The 14,984-nt window shown below is 37.0% G+C and overlaps 1 protein-coding gene across 2 annotated transcripts in view; it reads left to right on the top strand.

Annotated features, from left to right (window-relative positions):
* LOC133532050 (uncharacterized) overlaps positions 1 to 6,058 on the top strand; it is a 43,033-nt gene extending 36,975 nt beyond the window's left edge. For both annotated transcript variants that reach the window (XM_061870540.1, XM_061870541.1), the window contains exons 18-20: positions 917 to 1,093; positions 2,078 to 2,222; positions 2,722 to 6,058. In XM_061870540.1, the coding sequence (XP_061726524.1) occupies positions 917 to 1,093; positions 2,078 to 2,222; positions 2,722 to 3,874 (1,475 nt within the window). In that variant the 3' untranslated portion in view covers positions 3,875 to 6,058. The remainder of the gene's footprint in view (positions 1 to 916; positions 1,094 to 2,077; positions 2,223 to 2,721) is intronic.
* Positions 6,059 to 14,984: the final 8,926 nt, after the last annotated feature.

The following is a 14,984-nucleotide window of genomic DNA, read 5'->3' as shown; positions in this document are numbered from 1 at the left end:
GAAAATTAAATATGAGATCGAGGTGAAATGCGATTCGGTCAATTACTACAACAATTTTATGCTTTTGGGGTACAGGTCTAACAAATCTATTTATTGCACCAACAATTATACATTTTACATACATGTAAAACTACAAATGAATTTTAAAGGAAAATAGAACCAGGTAACAACAGGCGGTCTTATCGCTAAAAAGCGATCTCTTCCAGACAACCTTTAGGTAGCAGGAAATTACCTAATTACCTAATTAGGAACCTTTAGGTGTTGTAGTGTGCGTGTTAAGCGTACACTCACACTTCCTTAGTTTATCCGTATATAAGCTCTTACATTATGTTATTCAAGGCATTATATACCTATAAATACCCCGTGCAATTAGTTTCATTTAACGTCCAACACTACATGACGACCCTGTCAGGGCCTTGTGCTGCAAAGTGCGACACTACAGTATATTATATATACAGTATATATGTTAGTATCAATACGTATATAATGTCACTCCTTTTAACATGTGTAGCTTGACTGTAAGTGTTAATTTAAGGAATAAATAAATATAAATATTTGTAAGCTCCTTAGGATAGTTGGTTGAAATATTTTAACCGTGGCAAAGAGTTTTGTTACTTACTTGAAATTGACAAGCACTGATACAACAGAATTTTGTTACTTACTTGAAATTGACAAGCACTGATATAACAGAATTTTGTTACTTGAAATTGACAAGCACTGATACAACAGAATTTTGTTACTTACTTGAAATTGACAAGCACTCGTACTTTACAACACAAGATACTCACAGGAATTTTGAGATTTTCACCATCGCAATGCTGGCCAAACTGAGACTGTGAATAAATGTCTATTTTATTGCCGTGGGGTGAGGTAATTATAGAAGCGAATTCTAAGACAATATATTTTAATTTTTCAGATCCCCCCTCCCGCCTCCCCGGCAGACCATGGTCTGGTAGACCGGGATACTTTGCCGATGACAGAGACAAACCTATACTGGGCCCGTACATATCGGAGGCAGACAGAAAATACTGGGACGATTTGTACAAAGACGGTCCGAAGGCGTACTACGATCAATATGGGAATCCTTTACCTGGTTAGTACCTCTATAATTCTTTAATTGACTGGTTTATTTTATTTTAACTTTATAGCAAAGTGGACTAAAGGCAAACTTATACCATAAGACATTCTTTAAAAGTCAACCCTCAGGTCAACAGCGGTATGCAGAAAACACGTTTCAAGTATGATAAAAGTTCTCGAGAACGGTTTGGCAGACTTGTACATTTAAAAAAAAAAAAATGATACCTATTTTCTCACTTGTTCCCATTTTCATCAAGTTTAGAGAAATCTAACCTACAGAGATCTGTGTATTTTTTATTGTAACCTGTATAAATTCTCACGGAAAACGCTTTTTGATGCAATAAATTGCTGATGAAAACCATAAAATAACGGCATTCTAATATTTTGCAGCTTTTTTGATGAAGTTAAAAATGAGAGTCTGGCTATTCCGAGTTATTGGCCTCAGAGCAAAATCTAGATTTCTTCTTCTTCCTCCTGCCCTTTTTCCACGTTATGTGGGGTCGGCACAACATATTCTTCTCTTTCATTCTCCTCTATCATTCGTCACCTCAGCACTCACTCCTTTCTTTCTCATATCCTCTCTCACACAATCCATCCATCTTTTTTTGGGTCTACCATCCGCTCTCCGTCCATCAACATTCATGCCTAACATTGTTTTGCCTGTATGGCATTCATCTCTCTTCATTAAATGCCCATACCACCCTAACCACGCTAGATCGGCTTTAAGAAGACGACAACCAGTTTGGCCTAGTGGGTAGTGACCCTGCCTACGAAGCCGATGGTCCCGGGTTCAAATCCTGGTAAGGGCATTTATTTGTGTGATGAGCATGGATATTTGTTCCTGAGTCATGGGTGTTTTTATGTATTTAAGTATTTATATAATATATATATCGTTGTCTAAGTACCCTCAACACAAGCCTTATTGAGCTTACCGTGGCACTTAGTCAATTTGTGTAATAATGTCCTATAATATTTAAAAAAAAAAAACATTATATCCCAGGGTACACCCGCGTGCCAGCAATGAGCCGGCCGCACATCAGGTACCAGCACACGTACCCGCGGCCCGGCGGGCAGTGGGCGCCGCAGCAGCTCGCCGCGCCGCACGAGCTCGACCCGCCCGTGCCTGGAGGTCTTGGGGTGCCAAGGTATTATTCTTTAACGTTGCGTCGCTGCGTCACGTTCGGTTGACATAGAAAGGAAAAAGATGCAAATAACGAAAACTTTTTTTTTGCAAATAATCATAATCATAATGAAGAAATGTATTAGCAAGCGGATACGTCTGCGAGCGATACTATTCGTAACCAACATAAACGCAACGTTTTCCATTTTTTCCCTTAATATAAAATAATCATAATAATTTATTGATAATATAAAATTACATATCCATGGGTGGATTACAGTGTGTAACTATAGTATCATAAAATTTTAAACCAAAGGTTTAAATTTAAAATATAATTAAATAGCTCAAATGAAACCAAATATGTTTATTTGCGAAATAACGTAACTTCGGTAACAATGCGATACATTGGTAATGGCCATCGAACTTGGAACTTTGTAATTCGTTCTGTTTGACATGTAATAGGTAAATATATTATATTCCTTATAGTTTTTTTTCAATCTTAAATCATTTTTGTCTTTTCTCAGATATTGGCCAGTTGCATACCTCCACAAGGGTCCCCCGCCGAATATAACTTATTTTAAGTTTAATGAATCGATTCCAACTACTACTGAAAAACATGGTTTCTACCCGGAGAGACCCGAAAGACCTAGACCTGATAGGCCAATCAGACCAAACGGAATAGATAGAAATGACAGACCAGACCCACCAAGAACAAAACCCGGCGAATTTGTCAAAATCAACACTGAAAAACCAAATAATGATCTAGATATAAAGAGTCATAGGGATGAAAAGACAAGGAACATTGTCAATATTACTGATAACGTTCAAGACGAAATAGAAAAAGCTAAAATAACTACGCCTAAAATAGACATAAAAGCAAAAGAGGAACCAGAAGAAAATATAGTGAAAGAAGCTAAAGTTAACATTTCTGATGTAGAAATAGTTAAACCGGTGATTGTTAGCAAAGATAATGATAAATTAAAAGGAATCGATGATAAGCTAGAAGATTTGACCGAATCCATCGAAGTTCTGGATATTGAAGATGCTAAAAAAGGTGAAAAGGAATCAGATTTGAAAACGTTAGAAGCAGAAGAACAACAAATTGAAGCTATCGGTAGACTGCTAGCTTCGCGGCGCGGCGGTCAACTGATCATAGAAAAAAGATCTCAAAAAGACTTGGAATCTAAAAACATAGCTGTTGATAAAGACCTAGTCGATTTCAACTTTGGTAATCGATTTCCTACTACTGAAAGAAGAGGGATAATTCAAAAAGTTACAAAAGAAGAGATAGAAAGAGAGAAAAACAATGATAGGAGCTTGGAAGTGAGTGAGACAACATTCGTGAGGCCACCAAGGGTATTAAGCACAACAGAAAACATACGCAAAGCGATTGTCAATGGAAAAGTCTTCTACGATGCTACTATAAGAGAGCAAAGAGATATTTACAACAATGCTACAAGAAAACCTAGAAATTTTAGATATCTAGAGGAAAATAGGGCACCTTCAGTTTTAAGCAGTAATAATTATGGCAAGAAAAAGACAATTAAAGCAAGAAACGTAAATCCTGTAAGAAGAGTTCGTAGGGTTTATAGAAAGAGGTATAATCCAGAGGAAGTGAGAAAGAGATTGTTGGAAAGAGAGAAAAGTTTGAAAGAGGCTAAAGAAGCGAAAGCGTAATAATTCAGATAGAATAATATATCGAATTAAATGATAAGAACGAAAGTCGTTGTAGTGAGTTTGAAGTTTAAGTTCAGTTTTAATCAATAGAATACAGACCTTACTTAAATGCTTAATTATTATTAAGGAAATAATTTATTATTAAGGGATTTCGGAAAGATATTCACGGTTATATTGTCAGTTTGACCACAAAACAAAAGGGGTAAAGGTGTGGACAGTATTTTTCCAATCAACTGTGAACACAGTACAATTATTGTACACTTTAAAGGTGTCATTCCATTTGCAACAACAGGAAATTTCAAAAATCCAGAACTCCTTGCTCGCGTTGTCCTGGCATTTTGCCACGGCTCATCGGAGCCTGGGGTCAGCTTGAACAAATCCTTAGAATTGTAGGCACTAGTTTTTACGAAAGCAACTGCCATCTGACCCTCCAACCCAGAGGGTATACTAGTCCTTATTGGGATTAATCCGGCTTCTTCACGATGTTTTCCTTCACCGAAAGTGAAGACTGGTGAATATCTATTTCGTACATACGTCCCGAAAAACTCATTGGTACGAGCCGGGGTTTGAACACACGACCTCCGGATTGCAAGTCGCACGCTCTTACCGCTAGGACACCAGCGCTTGTTAATAATCCAGAACATCGTCATTAAAATTCTCATTGCAATTTCTGCAGACAACTTGAAATGTAATATCCTTAATAAAGCTCTTTTCTTGCACCAACGCATTCGACGGCATTGCTACCAACTCCATTGCAAGAAATGCAGTAACTTCAGAGATACTGGTCCAAACCTATTTGTTTACCTTTGAATCAATATGAGATTTTTGTGTCAAATTGACGATGATAGAAATTATAAGATTGTAGGTGTTAAGTTATATTTATTATTGAATCGTAAATATTTTTGCATCTAGAATTTGCTGGAACCGTAGTATACCACTTTCAATTCATATGACAATGGTTGTTTCGCATTTCCACTACCTTTTCATATTGCAATTCAACTGTATTTATAATCAAAGAGAATTTGATAGAGAGGTTTGTCTAAGAAAACTTTGTAGCCACAGTAAATTTACTGCCATCTTTAGACACATGATTTAAACTTTTAGAACGCCATTTGACTTTGATTCTTATTCTTTTACTGATATTTCCCACCACCTCCTCGTGGTCTTTCCTGGTTTACGCCGTACTTACGTATCTTTTACTGATATGTGTTAAATTTGTTTAATATCAAAAAGTGGCGCCATCTAATATATCAAAAACCAGTATGGCAGCATCGTTTCGAGCGATAGCGCCATAACCTTTAGGTTGTGCCCGGTAAGATGGCGCTATTTCATTTCAAAATCTCTTTAATGGCGGCGGTCAATACCACTGTGCGACTGGGATAGCAATATAATGATGAGCGTGTAATAGAGATAGGAATAGGCGAGCTAATGAACGAAATTCTCCGTGCTTAGCGTCCTTACTCTACAGGAATTTTATATTGTAGACAAGTTCTTAAATCAGCAGTAATCATATTACTTTTATTTAAGTTGCACAGTCGCTACCAGATATAATCGAACGGCCAAGGCGTTGACAAATATCTGAAAAAAGCCTCTATTATTAAGACATTAAAGTGTATGCGTAGATATTTCTGAGTACCTTGGTCGCTCCGATATATCTGATGGCGTCATGGCGACTGTAGAAGACATGTGTCTGAGAAAAGCATCGTATCACAAGTCTTTGTCGTTGTTTTATATTTAAAAAAAATATTTATTTAAATAGGCATTTTGGATTAAAATTCCCATAATATTCTATTTATTTTCTATACGAGTCGTTAGAATACAATAGTTAGTTGGCGAAAGAAAATTATATATTTTTACTTAAATTATTAAGGAAAACTTACGTGATTGTTCATGGTTACCACAAATTCGAAATTGAAAGTTACCTGTAAGAAATATTGTAATGCATATTTATAGTTAAGTATTTGTTTAGTTGGTATTAAATAAACTGCATATTAAATAAGTTGTGTTTTATTAACATTGCATGTCTGTAAAGCTTGTAAAATACCGGTGTAATGTGCGAATATGGGTGCTAGACTATTACATGTAAATAACAGTTTTTACAGTACATATGGTGCTACTTTACCGCACTAGTGCGAAAATTTGCATATTACGTTACTGTATCGAACATTTAAAGGGCCATATGTACTGTAAAATATTGTACGATACATGTGCGAATAGGTAATTCGCAACTCGTGTCGATTTAAAACACTCCCTTTGGTCGTGTTTTAATATATCGCCACTCGTTTCGAATTTTCTATTTTTCGCACTTGTATCGTAATGTACTATAAATAAATATTATAGGACATTATTATTACACAAATTGACTAAGTCCCACAGTAAGCTCAATAAGGCTTGTGTTGAGGGTACTTAGACAACGATATATATAATATATAAATATTTACTATTACAGCACATATGGTGCTACTTTACCGCACTAGTGCGCAAATAAGCATATTACGTTACTGTGTCAAACAAACAAATGCGAAAAATAGGAAATCCATAACGAGTGACGATAAATAACTATATCTTGTGACCGTGACAATCTATCAAATATGACAATTAGAAATAGAATTAGGAACAGTGTGATAAAAGAAAAGTGTGGACTGAACGGAAATGACGTGACAAAAATGTAAAAAAGTATGTTGAGAGGGTTTGGACACGTGGAAAGAATGAGTGAAAACAGGCTAACAAAGAGAGTGTATAAGGGAGATAGAAGAGGGAACTGGAAGGTGTTGACCTCGGCGGACTTTCCCTGATCAAATCGGGGAAATCCTAAAGAAAGGCCACGTCAAGAGCACTAAACCGGCGAGCGTGTATGAGGAATGTTATGAAAGCGAAGGAAGCGAAAGAGGTATGTCAGGATCATAGCAAGTGGACATCCGTGGTCTCTGCTTACCCCTCCGGGAATAGGCGTGATTTTATGTATGTAATTAGAAATAACTCAGCGAGTTCACTGACGCACCCAATAATAAACAACGAAATGAATTGCGGCATAATATAAATATATTAAATAAATATTATAGGACATTATTACACAAATTGACTAAGTCCCACAGTAAGCTCTATAAGGCTTGTGATGAGGGTACTTAGACAACGATATATATAATATATAAATACTTAAATACATAGAAAACACCCATGACTCAGGAACAAATATCCATGCTCATCATACGGATAAATGTCCTTACCAGGACTTGAACTCGGGACCATCAGCTTCGTAGGCAGGGTCACTACCCATTAGGCCAAACCAATTGTCAATTTTTTTTTTTTATTCTACGTCGGTGGCAAACAAGCATACGGCCTGCCTGATGGTAAGCAGTCTCCGTAGCCTATGTACACCTGCAACTCCAGAGGAGTTAAATGCGCGTTGCCGACCCTAACCCCACCCCCCTCGTTGAGCTCTGGCAACCTTACTCACCGGCAGGAACACAACACTATGAGTAGGGTCAAGTGTTATTTGGCTGCGGTTTTCTGTAAGGTGGAGGTACTTCCCCAGTTGGGCTCTGCTCTAGATCTGGAATGTCAATACTAAATAACCGCAAATGAAATGCCTCATGCTAAGAGGCCTTAATTAGGATGTCTAGAATGTCTAGAATACTTAAGGTCAAAGCAATGTAAACTATTTAAAACAGGAATGTATTAAGTTAATTCCAGGTTTTCCCCGGCAATACAATATGTAGTGCGAGATCCGACTCGTAAAAAGTCTCAGCCGTTGTGTTAAACTAATTCCATAATATCTACCATGTTTTTTCAGATATGTCTGGAAGATCTGTCGACGGAAAAATATGTCAAAGGTACGGCAGCATCGTTTCGAGCGATAGTGCCATAACCTTTAGGTTGTGCCCGGTAATGAATGAATGAATGAATGAAATATTTTATTGCAATAAACATGGGATACATAAGATGGTAGGTACAATATTGTTGACATTATGTAAGATTCCGCTATTTCAAATTCTCTTTGTTATAATGATGTCCCGCCGATGATGTCGGTGGAAAGAAATTAGACAAATACGTGTCTACCGACATTTGTCCAAAATGCATCTGTGCTTAATTCTCGTCATACATGGTCCGATTTGTCGACTAGAGTCAGACCAAACTAACTCTGCAGCGATTTCGATAGCGCAGACAGTGCAAGTGATTTTAAACGTCAAACTTCTATGAAATTATGACGTTTAAAATAACACCTGCACAGTCTGTGTTATCATAATCGCTACAGAGTTAGCCAGCGGTGGCAACATGGTACCATTTTTATTGCTTATTACTTTCACACGTAGATTAGATACATGTTAGAACGTGACAGATATGATAACAGTGACAAGCGATAACAATTCGACCGTGCTATGGCCGCTGGTCTGACTCACACACACATCAGGGCGAAACGCAACTGTCACTGTCGCACTAATAAGGAAGAATGATAGAGAGAGGCTACACAGCCAGTACGGAATTCGAATGTGATGGTCGTATTTGTCTATGTGACAGCGTCAGCGTCATTATTATTCGGCGCAACATAAATTATTTTTTATGACAATATTTTAATTTGTGTTATTTCAAGTAGAAACACTACGTACTATACGTAGGTACGTTCGTTTATGTGTTGTATTATTTGTATTGTTTCTGTGTTGAGGTGTGCAATAAAGAGTATTTGTATTGTATTGTATTATAGTATAAAAATTATAAACTGAAATAAACGTCATATAATCGCTTCTTGTTTGTTGTTGGTCACTTTTTTTCAAATACGACATTAATTTCCGTTTATAATTTATCAATAACTGGCCTGTTTAGGAAAGTAACTTAGAATTATTAGTTTGAAATTTCTAGTTCATTAGCTTGGCTTACAAGACAGTCTACTCTTTTATGAATACGTTGATTTGTGAATCCATAGTGATTTATAAAACTAACTGTCACACAAAACTACAAGTATACCCATGGATCTGCATGTCATGTTCATGGGATACGATAGACATCAATCGTTCAATTTGGCCTTTGGATCTCAGCCTACAAAACATAATATCTAGCATATACGTTTAGCACTTTCCAGTTTCACTGTACGCTAGGGAATTTAGCCTCACTGCGAAAGGGGCATCTTTCGCTTTCTATAGCATTTGCTTTCGTTCGCCTGCATACAGATGAGTACAAAATATATCTAAGTTAACTGCACTGTCTGCAGGGAAAATGAGTGGCAATGCTGTAAACGTCATTTTTAATAGGAATTTGCATAAAAAATACTTCCACACATTGTCCCTTAAGAGTAAAGAGGACGGCCGATTCTCCATACAAACGTAATACCCATTTTACTCTCTGGATATTGATGTTTAGGGAAATATTTTTACATAATTTGATGTATATTAGCCATAGCTATGCCCCTGCGTTTTACTTTTTTATATTTTTGTATTATTATGAAAATGAAGAGCGAAGAACAAATTTCATACAAAATCATAAATGCTTCTAACTAAATATTATCATAGGACATTATTACACAAATTGACTAAGTCCCACAGTAAGCTCAATAGTTGTTGGTCACGATCCTCAGGCATGAAGAAACGACGAAAAAGAAGAAGATTCTTTATTCTTTTATAATTTTTTTGAAGGTTTGAAGTTGAAGAATATTGGTACGGAAATATTACGAGCGATAGTTCATTCCGCAGAGTAGCTAGTCCCATTGTTATACCCTATCGCAACATTTTGTGTCTGATGTTTCATTCTCTGAATTTTATTTTCACATGCCGCGCTTTTTATTTCATTAACTGGAGGTGTTCAGAAGACACTCCAATCTTTTTTTTTCTTTAAGAGGGGAAATGCGTTTCGCATACCACCCAGACGCGGGGACGGGCCTGGGATGGTTATGTGGGACTCCCGTATAGGCTGACGAGACCCATGGTTTACCCACTAAAACCCCTCTGTTGCCGCCTCTTCCGCAACCTCGCCAAAGGCACACCAATCTATCCCAACCTAACCTAATGGCTTCAATAGAATACCTTTTTCAAAAATTGGAAAAGTGAAGTGAAAAGCATAAATATTTTTGGGGACATTTTAAATAATAAATACTTAAAACAAAACGGGTACAATCTAACACAGATCGACCGAGCCCCAAACTAAGCAAAGCTTGTACTATGGGTACTAGGCGACGATAAATATACGTATAAAGATATATACATACGTATAAACCGACTCAGGAACAAATATATGTGTTCATTTCACAAATAAAATATGCCCTTACCAGGATTCGAACCCGGGACCTCGGTTTCATGGGCAGGGTCACTACCCACTAGGCTAGACCGGTCGTCATAGCATAAAATGATGGTATAGGTAAAAAGCGGCCAAGTGCGAGTCGGACTCGCCCATGAAGGGTTCCGTACCATTTATGACGTATTAAAAAAACTACTTACTAGATCTCGTCCAAACTAATTTTCCGTAGAAGTTTGCATGGTAATGTATATCATATATTTTTTTTAGATTTTTCATTTTGTTATTTTAGAAGTTAGAGCGGGGGGGACACACATTTTACCACTTTGGAAGTGTCTCTCGCGCAAACTATTCAGTTTAGAAAAAAATGATATTAGAAACCTTAATATCATTTTACAAGACCTATCCATAGATACCCCACACGTAAGGGTTTGATGAAAAAAGATTTTTTGAGTTTCAGTTCTAAGTATGGGGAACCCCCAAAACTTTTTTTTTTTTTTTTTCTATTTTTGTGTAAAAATCTTAATGCGGTTCATAGAATACATCTACTTACCAAGTTTGAACAGTATAGCTCTTATAGTTTCGGAAAAAAGTGGCTGTGACATAATCGGACAGACAGACGGATATGACGAATCTATAAGGGTTCCGTTTTTGGCCATTTGGCTACGGAACCCTAAAAACTTAGGTAAGTCACCTGTTGTATGTAGTTGTGACGAGTCGAATAGACATTTGTTTTGTTTGTGTGTGTCTTTTAAACATGTATTGTCTATTCGAACACGTCACAACTACATACAACAGGTGACTTACTTAAGTTTTTACCTATATACTGTTTTTTAAAGGCTAGTTTTTGTTAAAGTTATATTATGAATACAATAAAATAATTAGCTCAAGCACATTATTATAACTAACAGGAAAGAAGCGCTTTCTATGACATTTTCTTTTGCTCGGAATAGTTGTGGTATGACATTTAATTTAAAGGAAATGTTATTCTTTATTCTTTAGTACCTGGGCGACCGAGCTTTGCTCGGTTATAACTATTTATTGTAATATGGTGGTCTATAGATGATAATCTTAACTACATTTTTTTACTAAATTAAACTTGTCTAAAACAATAAAAATTAAAAAATTATATATAAACTTGAACATACAAAAAAAAACAAAAGTTAGTGTCACCGTGCGAGATTCGAACCCGTACCACTCGTTTAGCAGTCCGCGTCTTAACCCGCTGGACCAGACGGACAGTGGCCGGTAACACGAAATTAGCAACCATATTCTGCGTCGAAAGAAAAACGCATGAAAACTCGAAAACACGCGTTTTCCCAAACATAAGACTAATCTAGATAGATTGTATACCCCCAAAAACCCCCATATACCACAGCGAAATCGTTAGAGCCGTTTCCGAAATCACAGAAATATATATACATATATATATATATATATATATATATATATATACAAGAATTGCTCGTTTAAAGGTATAAGATTCAGGCAAACACAAAGTATAAGTTTACAGCTACAGCCAAGGCACTTATACTGTTAATACATATGTAGTCAGAACATAAAATTAGTAAACTTGTATTACACACATTATACATTTTTGGAACTATCTCTAGAATTAAACATACATATAATGTATTTTTGGTTGCACAGTAACTGATACCAACCGAAGGGAGGAAGAGATAGATCTACGAATCCAAAACGCTTTAAGATGCTCGGCAGCGCTCCATCGAGTTTTAGTGTCAAAGCTAATCTGTAGACCAACCAAGATTCGTGTCTACAAGACAGTAATTAGGCCAATTTTGATGTATGGGTGTGAAGCTTGGACTCTGACTCAAAAAGAAGAGAGCAAGCTCTTAGTGGCGGAGAGGAAAATCTGGCGGAAGATTCTGGGACCTATCAGAGATGAAGGTGGAACTTGGAGGCGTAGAAAGAATAGGGAGCTAGAGGAGCTGGTTGCGATGCCCAATATAATTGGCGAAATCAAAGCCACACGACTCCGCTGGCTCGGTCACCTAGAGAGGATGGGAGAGGATCGTGCCGTGAGAAGAGCGTATGTGGGGCACCCGGGTGGAAAACGTCCGTCTGGGCGTCCCAGATACCGCTGGAGCGACGAAGTCCTATAAGACCTGTTCGCCCTCGGAATACCCAACTGGCGTGAAGTGGCGCAGGATAGGGCAGAGTGGCGCTTTCTTGTGTCAGAGGCCAAGATCCTGTTTGGGTCACTGAGCCAGTGAAGAAGAAGAAGAAGATAATGTATTTATAATTTAGTTACACTAATGTGTCATGGGAGAGACAAATAATGCAAAATTATAATTAAAAAATACGTTTGTCTAAAACTGTACCACGTAATTAACCCCATGACTGTCTCTTATAAAGTGTATTAATGACTACAATTATAAAGTAAAGTAGGGCTTACATTAATAACCATGTCTTAGATATAAGTACACAGAACACGCAGATAGTATAAAAAGTAGATGCGGGTGAAGACTCCTATATCTTCCTACTGGAAACATTCTAGCGCGCTTTTCTCAGTAAAAAAACCGGGCATTATGAATGCCGGCGGGCGGAATAAACGCCGCGAATATCGAATATGCTCGTCTCTCAAACAACCACATATACAACGTGTCTCTACCCTCTGGACATAGATGAATAGGACGTGTCGATTAGGGTATTTCTAACCTATGTACAAAGGCTTATTGCAAACGCCACAGTGTACCAAACACAAAATTGATGTATGGGCTGCTAGTGCCTCATACATCAATTATATTATGTATGATAGTGTTAATGATAAGTTGATAACTCACAATATTGCCTAAATTAAACACTTTATTGATACAGAATTACTTTAACTATAAAGTAATTCTGTATCAATGGCATTAAGTCCGCCTTTTGTACTATAAGATTGTTTTCTTTTGTGCAATAAAGATTAAATAAATAAATAAATAAAGCGCGATATTGTGAATAATGGTGCTAATGAAAACACGCGTGATGGGTGCTAATGTTAAACGTGAACGGAGAAATTAATGATTTACGATTTATTACTTCGAAACAGCCTGTATGTAGATACACGGTAATTAAAGAGTATGGCATGTCACTAGTGTCACTTCAATCTTATCGTCATTGAGAACGACTAATACAGTATGCTCCTATTTATTGATGATTTCTTTGAATAGATTTAACTTTTTTTTTAATGTTTATCTTATCAAAATATTTACCATATTAGAATATGCCTAAGAAGGAACCGTACTTGGGATCTCGGTCAATGTCCAGAGAGTGGAGACACGTTGTATGAGGTGTTTGCGGTAGAGGCCGTGAGTTCGCGATGCCCATAACCTTCTCCAAAAAAGCGGCCAAGTGCGAGTCGGACTCGCCCATGAAGGGTTCCGTACCATTTATCACTTATTAAAAAAAACTACTTACTAGATCTCGTTCAAACCAATTTTCGGTGAAAGTTTATCATATTTTTTTTTTAGTTTTATTATTCTGTTATTTTAGAAGTTACAGGGGGGGAGGCACACATTTTACCACCTTGGAAGTGTCTCTCGCGCAAACTATACAGTTTAGAAAAAAATTATATTAGAAACCTCAATATCATTTTTGAATACCTATCCATTAGATATCCCACACGTATGGGGTTGATGAAAAAATATTTTTTGAGTTTTAGTTCTAGGTATGGGGAACCCCCAAAATTTATTGTTTTTTTCTATTTTGTGTGAAAATCTTAATGCGGTTCGTAGAATACATCCACTTACTAAGTTTGAACAGTATAGCTCTTATAGTTTCGGAAAAAAGTGGCTGTGACATAATCGGACAGACAGACGGACATGACGAATCTATAAGGGTTCCGTTTTTTGCCATTTGGCTACGGAATCCTAAAAAAGACCTTGAGACGACGAATGATTCTAGGCTGGCTGACTTCCTAGGCCGAAGAATTGGCATCGCCATTTAGCGTGGGAATTTAGCCAGCCTTATGGGCATCCTTCGGCAAGGGACAGACTGGGGGACTTAACATAGCTATGTATCAGGTATACGTTTTTTTTACTTTATTCAGTTTATTGTTAATTTTAACATTTTTTTCACGTTTTCAAGATATTTTAATAAAATAGTACTTTTAAATTTATTTTCACGAAAATAATATTTTAGTTAAGTAAATACGTACAACGAAACAAAGTAAGAAACAAAGTTCATCCTCACTTTCTCGACACGTGGCAAACCAAGAACAAGCGGGCATCTCGCTCGTTTTTTCCCAGAACGTGCAAGTTGTGGAATGAGCTACCTTCTGAGGTGTTTCCCTTGCGCTATGACATGGGGTTCTTCAAGAAGCAGGTATTTACGGTTCTCAAAGGTTGGCAACGCATAAGTGGCTCCTCCGATGTTGCTTATGTCCATGTTCGGCGATGACTGCTTCCCATCAGGCGGCTCGTCCAGGGATCGGAAACCGGTATTTTTTGTATGGGAACGAAAACGGTATTTTTTCGTTCTTTGTTAATTATTTCATTCCTAATCGGGCAATCTAATAATACGAAGTCGTTATCTAAAAACACAACTGAGTCCTACATTTTGAGTATAAAATAAACCGAAATATATGGTTATTTCGATGTTTTTGCAAAAAACCGGTTCCGATCCCTGGGCTCGTCTGCTCGTTTGCGGCCTATTACATAAAAAATTAAAAAAAACATATCTAGCAGGAGTATATCGACATTGTGTTGTGGTATGATTTCTGTGATAAAAAAACTGTCGGGGAAAAGGGCATAGTTTATAGCACGTTTATAGTATCGCATCTAGTCCTCACTCTATCTATCATTTCCCTCCGTCCATACAAGTTAACTATTAAATAAACTAATAATTAATTAATTAACACCGTATTATGGTAATGTGGCCTGGAAAC

This window comes from Cydia pomonella, chromosome 26, assembly GCF_033807575.1.
Source record: "Cydia pomonella isolate Wapato2018A chromosome 26, ilCydPomo1, whole genome shotgun sequence".
Lineage (NCBI taxonomy): Eukaryota > Metazoa > Arthropoda > Insecta > Lepidoptera > Tortricidae > Cydia > Cydia pomonella.
Note: the sequence above shows the minus strand (reverse complement) of the source record. Positions and strands in the feature narration are given on the sequence as shown.